Here is a 20,375-nt window from a genome sequence, read left to right as displayed (position 1 = left end):
ACCCACTAAGATTAATTCACTGTGATCAAAAGTTCTCTGAATATGTGAAACTGGCTTTTCCAGCTGTGTCTTCAATGCAGTTTCTCATTTCCAAATAAAAGTGCCATTAGATCTATCTCAACTAACAGTAATGGCATTTCTGTTGCAGACTGAGCTTCTTCATGAAGTTTTCATGTTCAGTTTTTCATGGTTAAGAGCCGACAAACTCAGCCAGCAAAGATTTATGCACAATAGTTTTAACAATTAATTTAACATTTCATTAATCTGTGGCATTTAAATTGGTTGAAAACACTAAAGTTTGAGCACCAATTTTTACAATTCTCCAGTCTATGATGCAGCAAAGAGAGCAGGCAGTTGTCAGAAAGGCCCTTTCTGTGTGAGTCGGTATAAATGGCTTTTATGAACATCTAAAGAACAGCTTGGGTGAGGGGGAGGAAAGTCATCAGGTAATATGAGAAAAACATTTTAAAATTTGACATAAGAGCCGTTACAGAACCATCAGTTTTCAGAAAAGCTAAGGATTTAAGCAAGCAGCAAAAACTCAAGAGTTTTTTGTTCGTGGGTGTGGAGTTGTTTCACTATTGGTTTTTGATTTATTTTTTGAGGGGGAGAGAGAAGTCCTTTGGCTTTAATTTCCTTAAATTTAGTTCAATTTCAAGGATGTCAAAAACTATACTTACAGATTGAATATTCTAAAGCAATCTATTTTCAGTGAAATATCTGGTTTGGTTTAAACTCAAATTTGTGTGTTGGAAGTTTGAGAGACAAGACCTCCCATGACACTTTCCCTGGGCCAACAAAAGAGAAGCTCAAGTGTAGCAAAACCGGTATTTTGTATTCTACAAGAAATAAAGCATGTATAAGTTGAGCCTTCTAAAGATGTTAAGCTAATGCACCAATTAACAACTTCCTCAAAGTAACAATGTGTGCATTTCCCTAAATTGGTCTGCATGCAGTCCACTTATGAACTCATGACCATAATTCAACATCCCAGCAGCATTCCCTGTGTATGCATTACACAGTGTGCACAGAGAAAAAAATCGTGGTCAATACTGTCAGACTCTCTATATAGGTTTTCATTGCATGTCACATTTTCTGAGAATACATCCTAGCTGAAATGAATAATCACTTACCAACAGAAGTCAGTGAACTTGTTGAATTCCTGGTGGCACGGTTAGAATGTCTCCTATGAGGACTCCGAGGCCTAGAGAGAAAAGTCAACACAAAAAAAAAATTATGGAGTATGGCACCAAAAAGAGATCCTAATTGCCTATTAAAAATTAATATTAAAAAGAAAGCCCTTGGATTTAAAAATGACAAAAAGCATTTATTGCAGTTCCTCTCACCTCCAAACAACTGGAAAATGGAGGAGATTGTGGAAAGAAGGAAAATTGCAGAAATTGATGTAACAAAGAAGTTCTAAAATTTGCTATTAATCTCATTCATGTGAACCTGATTTCTTAGGAAAAAACCTCTACATTTCTTTAGATTATTACCATCACTTAAAAATAATGTAAGAATGGCATATAGCAAAAAAACCCCACGAACCCAAAAAAAACCAAACAAAAAACCCCACCAAAAAAAACCCAAAAAACCCCACAAAAAACCAACCACCAACAAAAAAACCCCAAAAGACTTAGTCTTGCTGAATTTTTACTGCTTCTTAAACTAAATTTTATGGCTAAATAATTCCTTAGGCTCCCACATTGACACTCCCATACGATCTTTCTAAAGTGCAAACCAAGTAAAAGTCCCAAAGAGCTGCAGAAATGTAAATACTGATCGTGCAAATAATTCTGCTTTTGAAGGGCTGCAGATAAATTCTGACACTAAACTAATTTTGAAGTTTGGAGAAGCACACTTTTAAAAATACAAACAAATTATAGATTTACAAAATATAATTTTTGATATGTTTTTTTCCCCATGTTTTAAGTTTAGTGGCAGGTCAATAAAATTAAAAAGCCCAGGTTAGGAAGTATGCTTTATCAGAGTAAATATAATAACTGAAAACTGAATTGAAGTTTTCAACTTCAAACAGGTTTACTATTTCTATTCAATGACTTACTTTCACATATGCTTAACCTCAAGGTGGTATTCTTGTCCCATCTATGTGAATGGGCCCAAAACTTCTTCTAACCCCATTGTATTACAGTGCTCAAACTAGATAGTTAAGTTGTCCAACTCAGTGAGTGGGGTTGTCAGGCTCAGTATTCTCTGTAACTCTACTCTTTTAGTCTCAATTATATTCTTGTTCCTACACCCCACATCCCAAACACTACCCTCAAACTGCAAAGGCAATATGGCCAAATCACAGAGATGCAGCATTAATATTTTCATACAACATATATTTTGGAGCAATGTTTTAGAAACACAGCCCCTGAAATTTATGGATGGATTTGTAATGTATTATACAGTACCTGTTAACCAGATTTTTATCAATTTCTACATCTGGAGTGACAGCATTCTCTGGAAGAACAATAGAAGGTGTGCTGCATGTTGTCCCTTCAACAGTTGTGTCCTGAATGGTGTGTGACAAATATAAAAAAGTAGTTAAACAGAAATTGAAACCACTGAACATTGACTCTCTGTGTGGAAAACAATGTGTATTTCTCAATTTACCTAAAAAAGAAAAAGTAATTGAAATAAGAGATAATTAGCTGTAATTTGACAAAAGAAATGTGAATTAGAGGCCTATACTTAAATTACTCAAAAGACATGGAATATCTGTTTTCCTTAAAAACTTTTAATGCATGCAAGCCAAATTCAATAAGCATGGAGCTAATGAGAAAGCTTTAAAAAGGCAGACAGTCTGGTTTTGCACACAGCAAACCATTCCTCTAGTCAAGTACATGTCCAAGAGTCCAGTGAATTTATGAGCTGAATGCAAGAGTGAAAAGCAGCTCTGTATAACAGGGCTAAATTAAGCACACAAATGCTCCAAATGATAGTAATGTATAATGAAATCTTGAATAAACACAGTATTAAGTGTACACATGATACCTAAAACTCAAAAAAAAAATTTAAAATTATCTTGTTAAGAGCTCCACATGATTTTCCCTCAAATTACTTGGAAACCTATTTTTTAAAATATAATCTAAATATTTAATATAATATAATTTTAAGTGCTAAAAGAAACTGGCAAGCTGGTACTGAATATTAATATGTGCTTGCCTGCTTAAATGTGAGACCTTGCCTCAACAACTTAATCTCACACCTTCTGCATAATTATACCATTCAGCTGAAGAAAAATAATCCATTTCCTGTGAGACATCACAAGTGGAGATGCATCAAGTTGGTATAAGTTAATGTGGATGTCTCATATGTGGTAAGAAAATGATTACTTCTACCCCAAGTACAGTGTTCTGATTAAAACCAGAAAACAGCTGAAGGGAAAGCTTCCCCCAGCAGAGGCAGTGGACTGCTGTCAAGTGACTTCTAAAATTTAAAGAATAATTTGTAAATTCTCAAATCCTAATTGTTCTGCTAGGCACTGATATACATGAGAGTTTTGTTTTAGTTTGTTATTTGGAGTCTACAATTTCCTTGAAACTACATCCCAAAGCTTCACAAGAAATTCGTAAGGCAGGTAAGAAAAATCTGTTGCAATAGCGCTAATTTAGGCATTAACAGAATGAATAAGTCACAGTTTAGTAAGTCAATTTTAGACTCTGGAAGTGTTCCAGAGGGAGGAAACTGGGTGGAGCTCTAAGCTACCTGCTCTAGCCGAAGGTCCCTGTCCCTAACAGGGCAACTGGAACTGCATGACCTTAAAGGTCCCTTCCATCCTAAACCATTCTATTCTATTCCCTAAGAAATATGATTGTTATTTGACTGCTAATTCCTGTCATTTACCATAGAACTCCTTGCAACATCTCTCCCAGTGATGCATTTTATTCTTGTTGAAATAACATATTTTCTGATCAAGTAAAAGGACTCTAGAATACATGGGAAATGGTATAATATTAAAATACATAGCAAAACCCTTTTGCCTCTCAAAGGCAATGAAATATGCCTTGATTTGGACACCTGAGTTAGGATTCTTGATTCTACTGTAAATAGCATCGTTTTTTTACTAAATTTTTTTTCAAGCAGCTTCACACTTCCATACTCATAATTCTCATATGAACCGCCTTGGCAAGTTCACTTTGTCAGTCACAGGAGAGCAGGATGGGGAACATGCCAAGAAAACACTGTGAAGATTTAAATTTAGGAAAAATATCATTGCAATTCTGAAAATGTTAAAATCCCAAAGCATATGTGATTGAAATGCACAAGTGACATTTTATGACAATAGCTTGAAAGCAATTTTTAGTATTATCCTTAAAAATGTTAAAAAAGTGACAATACATTTTGTAAGTCACAAAGCTCAGCGACTCCCCTGCTTGTAGGGCAAAGCAGCTGAATACACATGCACAGTGTTTTTACTAATCTCATGACTGCCAGAAAGCAAAAACTTCTGAATGACGTAACAACAGCCTTGAAGTCACTCAAGCCCATTTTAGGGCTCTAAAAACAGCTCATTAAAAAAAAAAAAAAAGAAAAAAAAATTTGCAGTCAAGGCTAGTTCAGGTCAGGTAGAAAACATTAATCCTGGTCAGCAGCTATAGGAGTTCAGCATGTACACAAGTGAAACCTCATGGCCCCGTTGTTCAAACCTGCCTTGTCCAGGAGAGGGGCAGGAACAGCCAGAGCAGGAAGCTCTTTGCAGGGCCAGCTGGCTCCAATCAAAAGGAATTGTTACAGACTGAGGAGCGCTCAGGCTGCTCTACACAGGCCTTGGAAGAGAAGCTTTAACAGGAAGCTTAAGCAGCCTCACAACATTGCAGCGTTGTACAACTGCACAGAGATGTCACAGAAGATTTCCATCACCACCTTTTTTGTGTGCCTTGAACTCTGCTCCCTTGGGAGCTTCCAGACCCATCTGCTCCTCAACTATTCCCAACTTTTATCTCATCTCCTACTACCAGTGGTTCCCTGCTACTCAAGTCTTTGCTTCCTTTTTGTCTAAAGCCCTCCCCCCCAAAAAAATTAGGGCAAAACTGAAGCCACCTCTGTGGCTCAGGTGGGATCTGCTCCACAAGGATGACCAGGAGCCATCCAGACTTGCAGGGAGGCATGTGGAGGGCTGAGAGGGTGGCAACAGAACAGAACAGCCATGAGGATCAGGGATGGAAGTAGAACCTCCAGACATTCTGGCTGTTAAGTTCTACCAGACCCTCACTAAATATACAGAGAATGTACTTTTGAAATGTTTATAATCCAGACAAATTTAGATGAATTTTTACATTAATGGGATGGTGAGGGGAGAAGGAATACAAAGATATTCTGCCATGCCAGACAGTCAGGTGGCAGAGCTTAACTGTATAACACCTGAATTCTTTAAAGCACTAGGGAAAAAAACCAAAACAACAGAAAACCAGGAAACAGAAAACCCTCTGCAACCTGGCTATATTCTTAGATATTAATTAAAAGTCTAGACTGAACTTCAGAAAAACACAAGCTGCTGTAAGAAATACTGAAATGAAAACCCACATTTGTTTTCTCAAAATGAATTTGAGACATAGAACCCAGATCTCCCCATCATGCAAAAGCATGATCATACTTGAAGCATGCAGAAAGCTACATGTGATGTAAGGTTCATTTTCTTTTTGTCAGGACTGTTTTGCAATCTGTGTGCATTTGGGCATGCAGGGAAAAGGTGGGGAAGAATCTCCTGAAACACAACAAGGAAGTTGATAGACACCAGGCAGCACTCTAGATGAGATGAAATTCTAGACTTGGAAAATTTTGTTGAGTGGCAGAAAAATTCACCAGCTTTCAGCTCCTTTTGATGCCCTCTCCTTGCTTGCAAGTCCTTATGTCACAATAAGCTGTTTTACTTAGAGTGACTTACAGTCAGGCTGTAGAACTTGACCTGCAGCAAGAGCCAAGAGTGACAACAGCTATGAGCAAGATCAAATTTTCACAACATTGGCTAGTGGCAAACTTTATGTAGGCTTATGAGCAGTGTTTTGGTTAAAATCACTCCACTGCAATTTTGTGCCTGAAATAATCACTTATCTAAAATGAAGCATTTTGCACAGTGACCTGATTCATGAACTATCCATTACCACAGTCCTTTTAAGACCTACATCTAAAAAGTCTGGAAAATGTATTAAAAATTTAATGCTTTGATATTAGGAGTTGGGAAATTTTCATTTCTCTCACTTGACAAGCACATTCAGGATCAGAATCACTGATGTTTGCTAGATTTTCATATTTTTCATCTCTAAATAGGTTTTATACAGCAAGTCTTTTGTACTAAAATACATTTCACATAGGTGAGTTTAAAAAGCCCCAATAAAATCATCTTCAGCTAATAGATGTTATCAGATGGTAGTCTTGATGAACTTGTATCCAACTGGGCTGTTTCTCTTAAGGCAGGAAATTAACACTCAGCACCATGTGCAGCTTAGATGGAAGGCGGGACATATCAGTGCAGAGCTCACTGCTGACTGTATTTTCCAACCATGTTAAAGTAGTGGATGTTTTCACCTAAAGTCTGGAATGTAGTGTCCCCAAACCCAATGACAGGTGTCACATCTTTAACTGAGGATGTGCCAGACTATAAATCCTCTCTTTCTTTACACCAGTTTGCATAAAAACTAATGATTTGGATAGCCTGTGATTTCTTAATCCCAGTAAGGTCCTTTACTTCAGCTAAGCTAACAACTAAAAAAATCCAACCCCAGTTTGTTAAAGCATGAAGCTACTTTTTATCTGTGGTATAGATTACTGAAAATAAGGAAGACCCATCTGTTATTGATTTTTCATATTTACCTGGAATGAAAACATGTCAAGACATGTAGATGCCACACAAATTTGAAGCAAACTGATGAAATGCCTGAGGAACACCCACCTGCCTCTCACTAGTTTCAGTGTATGATCATCTACTGCTGTGGCAAATAAAGCACTGAGAAAGACTGAAAACCAAAAAAGCCCATTTCCATCTTTCACACACACGAGTTGCATAACATCCTCTATATCTCAAAAAGCAACACTAGCTGTTGAAATGCAAGCCTAAATTCTGTTCTCAAAGGTTAAAGTTTTCTTTAATAACATCACAAAGGTCATTTTTGGACAGCTTTGATATATGTCTGTCTGTTCTGAAGCATTTATAAGACTCCAGTTCAAAATGATAAACAACTGCTTGAGCAATTTAAGTTCTCATCCCTTAGGCTATAAAATATTTGGGGAACTCAAAGGATTTCAGCTGGAGGATCATTCATAGCTTCATCAATTAAGCAAAACACCCTAATACAGAGCAACAAATAGATTTGATTTCATAAACCCCTAAATATACACAAACATGTTTCAGCCTCAGGTTTCCAGCAAGTGTCAGAAAACACCTTTGTAAGTAAGAGAGCTTACTTTGGCTGGAGGAGAGCTGTTGTGCTGAGCCTCTTTTGCTTGTCCCTTGTCTTCAGGTAAGGTTGGCATGGTGGGCAGCGTGAAGCACGTGGAGCTGCAAGGTTGACTAAGAGGACCATGCACTGCTGGCAGTATCTGTTTCAAGTTAGCCTGAAGGCATAAGCTCTGCGAGGCCTCGTGATCTGCAGGCTGGGTTAGATGCCAAAAATACAAATCAAATCCATTTAAAACTCTATGCTCCAAAACTGAGATCACTTTACAATAACAAACAGTATTAAGGTTTAAATTAAAAATGCTATCTTGTGTTTTAGTAACTAAAGCTTTCAAGGTCAAGTATAACTTCGCAAATGCATTCAAAACAGACAACCTTCTGTTCTTGTTGGTATTTCCATCTCTTTCCTCCATTTTACAATTTTCATTTTGTCACTATGATGTGATCAAACTGCCTTCTCTAAATATCCTCTAAGAAGTAAACAGCATCCTGTACCATATCCTGGATATCACAGAAAAGCAGAATGGTTCAGGTTGGAAGGGACCACAGTGGTCATCTGGTCCAACCTCCCTGCTCAAGCTGGGTCATCCCAGAGCTCATGGACAGAATTGCATCCAGAAAGTTCCTGAATATCTCCAGTGAGGGAGACTCCACAGCCTCTCTAGACAATCTGTTCCAGTGCAATCTGCTCAGAAGAAGTTCTTCCTCATGTTCACATGGAACTTCCTGTGCATCAATTTCTGCCCTTGCCTCTTCTCCTATTGCTCAGCACCACCAAGCAGAGTCTGGATCCATCCTCTGACATTTTCATCCAGATACTGACAGACATTGCTACAGTCCCCTCTCAGTCATCTCTTCCATAATATGTCTTTAGTAACTAATAGCCTTAATGCTACAGAGCATGATCTCTGATCTCAGAGGACCAAAACTGGAGCTCTAGAGGGTGGCACTTCTCCTTTGAGCAAGGTGAATTGTGAAAAGACTTGGTGTACCTCTGCACAAGACAAAAAGTGTAAGACACTTCCAAAGCAAAACAGCAGAAATGCCCAAAGAAGGAAAAAAAAAATCACTGCCTATTAGGTGAGAAAATTCTCATTATTAGTATGAAGGGGAGGCAATGCATTCACAAGGGTAACATCAGCATGAAAGCCTATACCATAGTCTGAGGATCAGCAGTGCAAAGCACAAATCAGTCCTTGGAGTGGCAGTGGATGGGTTGAAATACTTACTGTGACACCTGCCCAGGAATCAGGGAGCTGTCCTCGTCAGTGTCCTCATGAATGCATCACTGCATTCCCCGGCGGTGCCTGCAGGACACACACACAGCTGAGGCCACCTGGTGCCCACACTGTGTCTCCACCAGGAACTGCTGACTGCTGCACTGGAAATGAACCTGCTACAGTTTCCCTTTCAATTTCAGGGGTGGGCTAAGAAATGTATTCATGAACATGCTGGTTTATTGAGGTTTCCAATTTCATTTGTCAAAATACATCTGTTGCTTTAAAATTAAGGCAAAAAGAGGCAAAACCATTCACAAGAAACACTGAAGCAGTCTCAGTAGTGACAGGTGCCTCAGCTCAGCTCTCACAGAAGAAAATCTGTGTTGCAAAACCTACAGAATGTGTGAAAACTTTGGACTACAGAAGCAACTAAGACCCATGCTTTTATTATGTTCATTTCACATTATGTTGGAAACTTAATTGTCTCTTTCACTAGAAGAGGAATACAAGGCCATCTCACATGATAATGCAGAATGAATAGATAGTAAAAATGATCCTACATAAGTATTGGTGTGTTCAAGTAAAAGTAATTATCTATCATTGCAGTTCCTCAATAACAGCTCTGAAAGAGATACAGCACATGTGACATCGTTATGAAGACCAAGATACAGATTCTTTTTGAACAGTGGGCATAAAGATTTTCCAGAGCAGGGCATGCTGTAGGGACAGCATGTTTCATGCTTTTCTAGACATGTACCTGTTACAGGTGATTTTTCTAACTCTACAAAAGTGGTAGTTCATGTTTGTATCATGATTTTACCCACCTCTGACTTCAAATAAGAGTAAACTTTCTAGGAATAAAATCTTTTTAAATGGCTATTAAGGCAAAACAATAAAGTCCCTAACAGGATGGAAAAGACATATTTATGATTATGTACAATTTAATAAATCCACAGGTTAGACAGATACTGAACAGCTGTATGTTCCAACAATTAAGTTTTTTTGTTGTATCAAACCCAGTCACCAAGTATCTGCAACACATGAAACTGAGATGGAAACAAGGTAACTAAAAAAAGGGACACAGACTTACTTTTCATCTCCGTAACAAAATCCTGCCCTCTTACACAACTTCTGAGTTTGCAAGAACTCAAATTCAAATTAAAAAACAGAAAAAAAGGGAGAGAAAAAAATATAAATCTGGCTATTTATCTAATCCCTCTTAGTGTTTCCCTTATTAATTTATTATGATTCTGATACATTCAACCCAATGCTGGGCCTGAAAAATCCTGAAAAATCAGGAGTTTCAAGTCATGGCCAAAGCATGCTTGCAGTCCTACATGGAATCGTAGAAGCTATTGCACCAAAGTGGCTTATTACCAGTCTAAACTGAGTTCTTGGTACATACTAAACTTAAAGTAATGCAACTTATCTTGAAACAAGAAAGAGCTACTAAGCACATCAAGTTTCAGTTCATTTTTCAGATTTAAAAAGCAAAAAAAACTTTAAAAGAAAAAGAAATAAATCACCAGGCTTGTCTAAGAATAGAAAGGGACAAATCCCAAGCTGTGTTGTCCTAGAGATGCAGCACAGAAAGTACAGCCAAGGGAAAACAGAGGGTAGAAAGATGAATTTATGCCACCTTAATAACCCCCAGATTTGGAGTGGACGGAGTTCAGGCTGTCTCCGACACAATTAGAACCCTACTCCAATTTCCTTACAGAGATACCTTGCAAATAGGAATAAGCTTCAAATCTCTGTGCTGATCAGTAGTAAAATTTCTTCTTCTGAGTTTCCATTTTTTCCTAGTATCCCTCCAGAAAACCCCAGTGCTGAGGACTCTACTGGAGCAGTGAAAGCTTGCACATAATTTTTCATATTCTAGATTCCTGAATCAAACACCATCTCTGCGCACCTTACCTGCATTGCTGCAGTCCACTACACTGCCAAAGTAAGGGGTACTGCATTTTGGTATTTCAGTATAAGGATGTAGTTCAATTAATAAACTATATGGTTTAGAACTCCAAAATAATTAACTTTCAGCCTAAAAGCTTAATTTTAACCTGTGCAGTGTTCTTAAAGTAAGTAACCCATATTTTTTAAAGACTATGATGCTTACCCAGCACAAACATCTTATATTGTAAATGCAAGTGGATATACCATGCTCTGCAAGGAGTTCTGCCATTTTCTAGCCAATTCTGTTCATTTTTTGCTTTCTGAAACTGGTAGGAAAGGCAAAGATTTAGAAATTATGGAAACTTAATATTAGCGAATAAATGTTCTTCCATCACTGCTGAAGTGACCTTATGCCCTTTTAGCTGGGCAATGAAAACAGCCAGAGTAAGTGTCACATGGAGTCAAAAAGCACAGAAATAGGGAGTTTTGTGATAACACTCTCCAAGAATTAGAGGAGCTTATCTGCATCTCAAAAATGTAGATAGAAGAGAAAGAAATGTCCTTGGAAAATTTATGTCACTGGAAGGTAGGGTTTTTTTTCCAGCAGAGCATTAGGGCAGAGTGCAGCCGTGGAGCTTACAGAAATTCACACCTCTATTTACAAAACCAGCTGACAGCCTTACTGAACCCTGAGCTAGAGTGTGTAGAGCTTGACTAGCCTGCTTCTAAGCCTGGCTCACCTGCCAGCGGAACAGCCTTTGGAATCATGCTACCATGAGCTTTGCCAGCTTTGCCTCCTTTCCACAAGAACAAATATGTTCCAGTCAAGGAAGGAAATGATGTTAACAATATGTGCAATTCCGTGAGGGACCAGCTGAAACACCTGTAATTATTGGCCCTGAAGACACTGAAAAGAGAGATTAAAAATACACCTGCACTTTGAAAACAGTTAAGGTGCATGAACACATACTAGCATCCTAAGCAATGAGATAATTTCAAGATCCTCTTATTGCTATTTCTTTTTCTTCTTCATTGATCAAGCTCTGTCTGGCCTGCCTCTATCTCATCAAAGGATATAATTAGATTACTCTAGTGTTTTATCAAAGTAAATGATCTCCCCCAAAACTCAATTCTTTCAGAAATGACAAAAGCTTCAAAATTATATTTTAAAATTAAATACTTGTAGAGATTAACTCACATGTCACAGGCAGAGTGGACGTGGGTGAAGATCTACAATTTCAGTATGCACGAGCCTTGTGCTCCTACAAAATGAGGTAAAAAAACACAAATTACCTATCCAGTTCACAAAATTCTGCTCATTCCCACACTAAGAGGAGACAATCTAAAGAAAAAAAGTAAGAAAAAGAAATAAGAGAGGATGGAGTGCTTTTAACATTTTGGTCTGTTATTATAAACTTACTGCTTAAAATAGTTCGGAAAAAAATTATACCCTGAGCTCAAATTTGTAGTAAGATACAGATCAGTGAATGCAGAGAACTTTCTTTTACCACTGTGTAGACTTGAGTACAATCTCCAGGAAATGGAGATCTGGGAGCTCTATTCCATAAAAGGGAAAAGTATTTAGAGGCCCTTGGCTTTCAGTGTGTTCTCTCTGCAACTTATTTTACCATAGCAGAGAAAGTTAAGTATAATCAGTTCACTTCCCCTGGCTGAGTCATGGCTGAGTCCATGTCAGCAAGGGCTCAGAGAAAGGTGCTTTACTCCATCCCCACTGATAGCTGGGCACCTGACCCCAAATGCTCTGTCACATCTTAACTAGGGGGACACAAAAAAAGAGCAGAAATAAACACTTAGGAAAGCATTTTGTTAATATTTCTTGACCTCATGCTGCCTGTGGTCAAGTCTCATTTGTCAAAACAAGAGCTGCTTGCTCTTGGTGCAGCAGCTGAACTGCACAATTCTGAGTGGCTTTTTGCAACTTTTTTCTTTGTTGTCCTGTACAGTGGTTGTAAAATGTAGCAAAATTAAAAAGGTTCCTTTTTGCATAGCTGTAAAAATACATGGAATTCACGTAACATTTTGAATTAGGTTTTGCAGCTTTGAAGTACTTAAGACCAGTAAACTTCCTTCAAACAAAGTCTGAGCAAAACAGGGTGTTTTTCTTATGTTTGTACCAAAAAAGTGTTTTCAAACACAAAGCATGATTATAGCTTAAGATATGCAGTTTGTTGGCATACATTAATTATCCCCTAAAATTTTAAAAACCCAAAACCACAACACAACAAAAGAAACAAACCCCCTAAAAACAGATGCAGGTAGTCTTAATAGAAACACTTTAAAATTTTGTATTAGGACTCCACAATCTTTGTATAATAGGAACATTCACTGAGAAAAGGAAAAAGAATCCCACAACTGAAGCTGACTCATGTACATTCTTGCCCTTTGTGACAAAAGGTCCTACATGGAAACTGGGAGACATTTTCTTTATTGTCTGCAACACAGGGAAAAAACTGACTAGTAGTTTCCTACTGCATCTCAGTTTTATGACAAAAGCGTGGTTTTTCATGTTAAATACTCCAGTTTGCAAAATATTAAGATCCTGCTTCAGCCAATTTACCAAACCACAGAGTCATAGTCCCTGGACAAAAATAAGGCACCTCTGTGATAACCTTGAGTTCCAGCCACACTAACATCCTTTCAACTGCTCAAGGTAAAAGTGGGAAGACAAAGTGGTGTTTCTGCTTTTAGGATACAGAACAATTCCACTGAGGCATGCAGTGTACATGCAATCACTGTGTGAATCCAAAAAACTGTTCTCATTTTGAGATTAATTCCTGATTATTGAGATTCCTGAGTGACTTCAATAAAACTTCTTGACAATCAGAACACTTCCAGGTTGCAGCCTCAGAGACAAGGGAAAAATGCAAATAATTCGGTCACAAAAATATTTTAAAGGAAGAAACTAGAGAAAGCTGAAGGAAAACACAGTTCCTAAAAAACTCCCCTCAAACTCAGTGGCTACAGACTTCCTTGGAACTACAAGCTACACATGTAGGACTTGATTTACAGAGCAGCATGACAGGAAAGAATCTCCTTTTCTGCTTCCTGTTTTCCTCATAGCTCAGGAACACATAAAACTGGATGGTTTTCAATAATCTGCTTGAATGAGAGAAAGGAAAAGTTAGGTCAGCCAGAAAGTAAAATGTTTTGATGCATGTCCAGCCTGACATGAATCCTGGGAGAATATCTCAAATAATGGGTAGTTATGACACTGTTAAGACCGAAAACCAAAACGTTTGGGGGTGAAAGGTGATGCTTTTCCATTATCAATAAGACCAACCCCTACAACAAGGCATCTGGTTTGATTATGTATCCAAAATTTGCATCACAATTTAAGGAATTCTGAAAAATAATTCCAAAAATGTTTAGTGGAAAATTTATTCTGGGAGTTCTGCACTTAACTCCTAGAGGATCCATTCTGGTCCCAGCTTTATCTTTTCCTCGATACATTAAGAGAAAAAGCAACTGGACCTATTTCACTCACAGACAAACATTTTAACATAGCTAAATGGAAATTTAAGTCTTACTAAAAGATCATAACTGTGTTCAAAAATAGCACTTTTCTTTCTGTAAAATGTCAGCTTCATTTGTTTTAGCAATGTTTTTACAGTTTCTGTTTTGTTAGCAGTCAGTGTTTAGATTTATTTCTCTTGCAGCAAAGCATCTTTGGAGTGGCTTACAACAACATTTTTTGCCCTGCAAGAATTCTAGGCTGAATTTTATGCTGCAGACAATCAGGAAACAGATGAAAAATGTACATATTTTAGAAACACCAAGGAGCAGTATTTCACTAGCTTTTTATACTAGTAGACCTAGATTTTAAAAAAAGGTATTTCTTTTAAGGAAAGCCTATTTTAGACAGCCTGAAAATTTCCCAATTCCACGTGTTTTTTTTAGAGGCATGTAGGAGTCAATGTTGCATGAATCAAACTTTTATAAATTACTCTGCTTTGGATGCAATTTTTTTATTTTCAAGTGTTTTTTTATCTAGCACTAATGAGAATATAAGGAAATGAGGTTATAAGCAGCACAACTTCCCTATGAAAACAAATGGTTTTAAGAATTGCATACAAGTTCATAAAAAAATATATTCTATTTCACTTGCAGTTTTTATTCATTCTGGGGCTTTTCTTTGAACAAATATTTTTGAGACAGAAATCCAAAATGGCAATTTTATCTAGTTAAGTCTGTACCTAAGATACTGGACTCAGCTCTCTTATGAGAGGGATGTCTTACTGCCCTAATTTTTTCCCACATCAGTGAGCTTTCAGCTGGAAAAGCAAGACAACAAAAAGCATTGTCAGGCAGGTGGCCTCTAGGAAACCAGTTGGGATGAACTTTGAGGTACTTTAAAATAAAAATTTTAAAAATATATATATAGTGAAAAAGGCAGTACATGTGATATTAAGGAAGAATGAATCCCTGATTTATTCAGTATTATGCATAAAAGTTAAAGAATTCAGCCAACAGTAGCAAATCTGATGATCAGAAGACTGTCAGATCTCAATGCATAGTTCCTATATTTCTCAACTTGCAGGTTATTTTTCATAGACTTTAAGAAAATGCAGCTTAAAAGAAGATTGTGAATATAGAGTGGGAGGCTATTTGGCATGGAGAATAAGGATTTCTAAGCATAAGGAACAGCACATAAGAAAGTGTGAAGGTAAGAGTGGGAGAACAGTACACTTGGTGTCATTCAGGAGGGCACTTCAAAACAAACCCAGAGCTAGGAAGTACCTGGAAAAAAGTCTATTACAACATAAAGGCAGTGAACTTAAAACAGGATATATTAAAAAAAAGTTGAAATGATATGTGAGTAAAAAATGTTGCTCTCTTCGTCCTCCTAGATCACTTCCTATTTAAAAGCAGAATTGTTTAGGAGGCAGTGCCAGTCCCGTTGCCTGGTGCTGAAGGACCCCTCTGATGCAGGACCTGTGCACTGATGAATCTCCCAACAGAAATTGCAGCATTCAGAGTACCAGGAGATAATAATACCACCCAACATGCTTTTGCCTAAATGAGCATCACGTACTCAGTCACAGAGTCACTTGGCTTTCTTTCTTCTACTCCTCACAGATTTGGAGAAACCTAGATATGTTTCTGCTGTCTGGACTGCATGTATTATACATCACAATCTAGTTACACATTTATTTTTGTCTACGGTGTAGGCAGAGTTGGGAAATTGAGTTGATATTTTCTCAAATTGCCACTTGTCTATATTCTTAGTCAATGTAAAAAGAGAACAAATAAGTTTATGTGGAAGGGAGACAGATAAGATTAGGGGAGAAAAAAAAAATCAGTGTTCCTTGGTGTCAATTCATCCTTTTTAAAGAAAAACCTTAAGGTTTGTGTATGAAGTAAAATGTTTGAAAGCAATTTCTACATAGAAACATTCTGTAAATTATTCTGCTTTGCAGGGCAGCAGGATATCAACTTTGCATAATTTGGAAAAAACTACTACCAACAGCCAGACTTAGAAACATAAATAAGTTGAAGGCAATTAGGGCAGAGCACTATTGCTTAGTGACCCAGGAGTCTTGTTGCTAGTCAAGCAAAAAATTTTCCAAATGAAGAAATCAAACTAAAGTCTTTCTTTCCCAATCACAAAGGGTAATCCCAGGGGGCAAACTTGGTTGAACAAACCAACAATAAATAGCTTTCTTTGGGATCTCAAATGCAATTGTGGGCTTTCAATCAGGGAGATTATACTTAGCTTTCTCTCTTGCATAGATAAAGGGCAAAGCAGCAAAACAAGCATTTTATTCCCATTTTATCCTTGCTGGACACAATCAGATTGACATTTGCTTACTTTAGTGATACATGGACATCTATTTTTGCATTGCAAAAATGAACACAAGCCAAAAGAGCATGAAGGTGTTTCACTTCCTTTTTATGAGAAAAGGATTATGGATTATCTTAGTCCACTGAATGTTTTTTCAAGTACTGCTGTACATCAGAACAGGAATATCTTCACTATCAACTTATTCAAATAAACAGCCATTGTGTGGATTTTGACTGCTTACCTTTTTTTCTACAGACCTGCTAGTTCACTCATCCAGGCTGCAATGTTCCAGCTTGGATCTGGGGATGCTGTATATTAGGACACAAGAATTGCTGCTTTTGCTAGGAACAGTCCAATTTTATTCCTAGAGTACATATGAAACCTGCAGGCCTAGCTGTCAGTGAAAAAACAAAGCTGATCATATCACCTCTTCCTTCCTGCCAGCACACAATACAGAAGTGTGAAAAAGCAGTAATATTTTGTAATGCCACATTTTAAGCTTTTTTTCCAAAACCAGACAATTTTGAGGGTAGCAGCAACATTAATTTCTCTTATCAATATCTAGTTCTAAAAACAGGTATAACAGCAGCAGCAACAACAAAACCAACAACAATAATAGATTAATAATGCAAAGGATGATTGTTCAATTTTAGTATTCTCCAAAGAGGTGGGGTGAGGGAAGAAGTCCTCAGTGTCTCATTCAGTAGTGATGTCAAGGCAAAATTGGAGCCAAAAGCTCTTTTTTTTCCTCAAAAGATCTATTAATGCATTACAAGATTCTGCAAACACACTTTTTTGCCTGTATTGCTGAATCATTTACAGATTTCTGTGTGCTGTGTTATTCCTTGCTACTGACTGTGCTTCTGGGACATTATAAATACTCTGACTAGAACCCAAGATGTAGTCACACGGTGTTATTTTCACACTATGAAGCTCTTACAGTAAGCATTCCTACACTGATGCATTTTTTCATTTAAATGTAATTTTTAGAAGGTGTGATAGGAAGAGGCAGCATATTTACAGCACAATTCAACTTAAGTACTATGTAAAGGCAGGCTTTCAGTGGCTTGGATGAAGCCTGATCTTGGTTGGCTTTTTTTGGTTTTTTTTTTTTTTAACTGATATTTAAAAGCTAAGGCCCACAATATTCAGAGACATAAAGATCACCCTGTTACTGATGCATTTAGCAAAGATATTCTATGTGCATTTTACTGGCCAAGTTAGCAATGAATTGGGATTGGATGACCCTCCAATGAGGCGCATGCTGAATCAGCAACAAATTCCTCAGAGTCCCTCTTTTGCTAATTGGGCTAATTGAGGCAGTTATTAATTTCAAGATGAAGGCAACAAAGCATATTTGATTTAATAATTTGAGGGCTGTGAAGGTGTTGCAATAGACAGGATGATAGTAACTAAGACAGAGGTGAAATAAATACTCCAAAATTCACACATCATACAGAAACAAGCTGTTAGCACAGAAACTGTTTTGTATGTACCTGTTTCATCAGGTGTGCTCGTGACATGGCTGTTCTTATATCTCCCAAAGTAAAATATCAATTTGCATGCTTTAAAAAGTTATTTTATAACACAGGCCCAGCACCAAGTTAAACTTCAGTCATAAATAACATCTAGTGAACTTTGTGAGATGAACCCTTTTTGCAAGCATCCTTTACATAGTACATAAATTGAATTGTGCTGTAAATATGCTGCCTCTTCCTATGACAACTTCTAAAAATTAAATTTAAATTAAAAAGTACATCAGTTTGGGAATGCTTGCTCTAAGAACTTCATAGTGTGAAAACAACATTGTGTCCAAACTCCCAGTGCAAACAAAGCCTTGAAATGAAAAGACTGAGGACAGCTGAGTTCTGACTGAAATTTTTAGTAGAGCAGTGCATCATATCCCCATTACAACTGACTGACTACACAGATGCTTTATCTGATTACTGAAAAGTAATGCTCTGCCTCCTGTCCCTGCTTTGAAAATACCAGGATCCCAAGTGGATACTTAATCTCAGGTAGCACTTGCAAGCCTCCCTCAGGTAATCTCTGGCTGCATCTCTGACTTGACAAGTGTCATGGCTCTCTCCTACTCTTAGATCCCCAAATCAGCAACTTGGCCTGAACTATATGTGGCCAGAAGGAGACTTCCCAGTAGCTGAAATCAAGAACCCACAGCCAAAATCATAGGGTAAATAATTTGCCCTTTTTTATCCTTATTTGAAATCCAGATGCAGTAGCTTCAGGAAAATTTAACCTGAGATCTTTATTTTAATGTGGAGGGGAGAAAGCACACTGCTTCATCTCTTCAGAAAGAACAGATTTGCTGACTTGCAGAAAGGATGGTCTGAAAATGCAAGCAAGCAGTTGTTTGTGAGAAAAGAGAAGTCCCCATTTCCTGTGTTCTTCAAGTTCTGCATGCCAACAGAATCCAAAATGAGGGACAAGAGATTATTGCTAGTACCAAAAAAACCCAAACAAACCACCCCAAATCAGCTCCAGAGCTGCCTTTCCACTACATCGTACAAAGTCTCTACCCACAGAATCTCAAGATTGGGAGCACATGGTAATGCTAAAAAGCAAAAAATTGCTAAAAGCAATTCAACCTTTCATTTTTCAGGTATCCTTAAAAGTAAAGAAGTGAATGTTCTCTTACAGCATCCACTTCAAAAGCACCTCAACCATTCTATTTGTCTTCCAGGTATTAACACCAAGGACCTAAAGGAGACTTTAACCATCTACTTGTAGTGTCCTCACTTTAAGGACCCACTGGTGTATTCTGCATATGGATCAGACTGAAGTCAACATTTCCAAAGCTAACCTTTGATGATTTAAGTGAAGGAAGTACAGAATTCCTCTTACTTTTAAGCGCTTCTCAGCAGGAAGAAAATGAGGCCTATTTCGGCTGCTTGTTAAAATTCTAGATTCAGGATCTTTACAATTTGCACTCTAATTGGAAAATTATCCTTATTGGCTTGCATCTCCTAGAAAACATGGTAAGAAAAATAACTTCTCATTTTCTTTCAGAAGGCTGAAAGTGTGGTACCAGATACCACACTCTGAGAACACAGTTTATTAACTTGATTTCTGCCATTTTCAATTACTGTTCTTCAAAAACCAAGGACTAGGCAAGTTAATAATAAAAATCAAAACTGTCAGAAAAAGAAAGGATTTTTTATGCATTGACTGGCACATACTGTACCAAAACCCCACATTTTTCTGGGTAATCAGACAGTTCAGGAAAAAAGCTTTGAGGAAAACAACAGCTCCGCTCTTCTGGAAGAGCACAAGCCAAATGTAGCAAAATGTTCCTCATGTCCTTTGTCAAAATCTTTCCCTGATAAAATTATTTAGCCAACACCATTCCATTCCTGATTATATCCAGGAGCTGATCCAAAAAATAATGTACCAGCTTTATGCACAATCTCATCTCATCAACATCTAAAAAAACCCACACTCATTTGGAATGGTTTAATCAGTGTTGTGCACAGGGAGGCCCTAGGAAAGAGATGAGCTTAAACCAGAGAACTACTTCTGCAGGAAAAGAGAATTCTATGCTTTGGGACCTGCATTTCATGTACTAGTTTGGACATTTTTACCTCAAAACCTAAAATGAAAATAGGGGATGTGAGAAGGGCAGAAAAAGGAACAGAGTTATTCATATTCTATGAGGCTTTAAAAAAACTCCAGGACATGCCATGGATCAAGATTTGCCATAGAAATATCAGATCTACTGCAATTGTCTGGTTTTTCCAGGGCACTCCATATCTGCAGTAAGAGCAGTGAGTAAGGCATGGAATTGCATTTCAGTCCTCAGTTCACAAGCAGCAAATGACTGAGTTTGTACAACACCTCCTGTTCCATTGCAGCTGCTGACAGTTTGGTATCTCCTGGGAGAGAAGCAAGGAGAAAAAGTGGGAAAGGAGCAGCAATCACATCTTGATACTGAGCTAAACTGACCAAATTCATGTTTCTTAGTCCTGTTTTAGTTTTATTGCACTGTATAAGCTATGCTAGAACTCAGTATTGCTCTTATCACTCTACTAAGAAATTGTCA

At 37.6% G+C, this 20,375-nt stretch overlaps 1 protein-coding gene across 2 annotated transcripts in view; it reads right to left on the bottom strand.

The window, feature by feature from the left end:
* IRAG1 (inositol 1,4,5-triphosphate receptor associated 1) overlaps window positions 1-8,638 on the bottom strand; it is a 28,594-nt gene extending 19,956 nt beyond the window's left edge. The window contains exons 1-4 of one of the 2 annotated variants that reach the window (XM_066552192.1): window positions 8,632-8,638; window positions 7,411-7,599; window positions 2,418-2,518; window positions 1,134-1,204 (exon numbers count right to left, since the gene is read on the bottom strand). In XM_066552192.1, the coding sequence (XP_066408289.1) occupies window positions 1,134-1,204; window positions 2,418-2,518; window positions 7,411-7,479 (241 nt within the window). In that variant the 5' untranslated portion in view covers window positions 7,480-7,599; window positions 8,632-8,638. Of the gene's footprint in view, window positions 1-1,133; window positions 1,205-2,417; window positions 2,519-7,410; window positions 7,600-8,631 lie in introns of those variants that run through there. The other variant, XM_066552190.1, reaches the window with a different exon arrangement.
* Between the last annotated feature and the right edge of the window lie 11,737 nt (window positions 8,639-20,375).

Source organism: Molothrus aeneus, chromosome 6 (assembly GCF_037042795.1).
Source record: "Molothrus aeneus isolate 106 chromosome 6, BPBGC_Maene_1.0, whole genome shotgun sequence".
Classification (NCBI taxonomy): Eukaryota; Metazoa; Chordata; class Aves; order Passeriformes; family Icteridae; genus Molothrus; species Molothrus aeneus.
The sequence above is the reverse complement of the archived record's forward strand: the minus strand, read 5'-3'. Positions and strand labels throughout refer to the sequence as shown.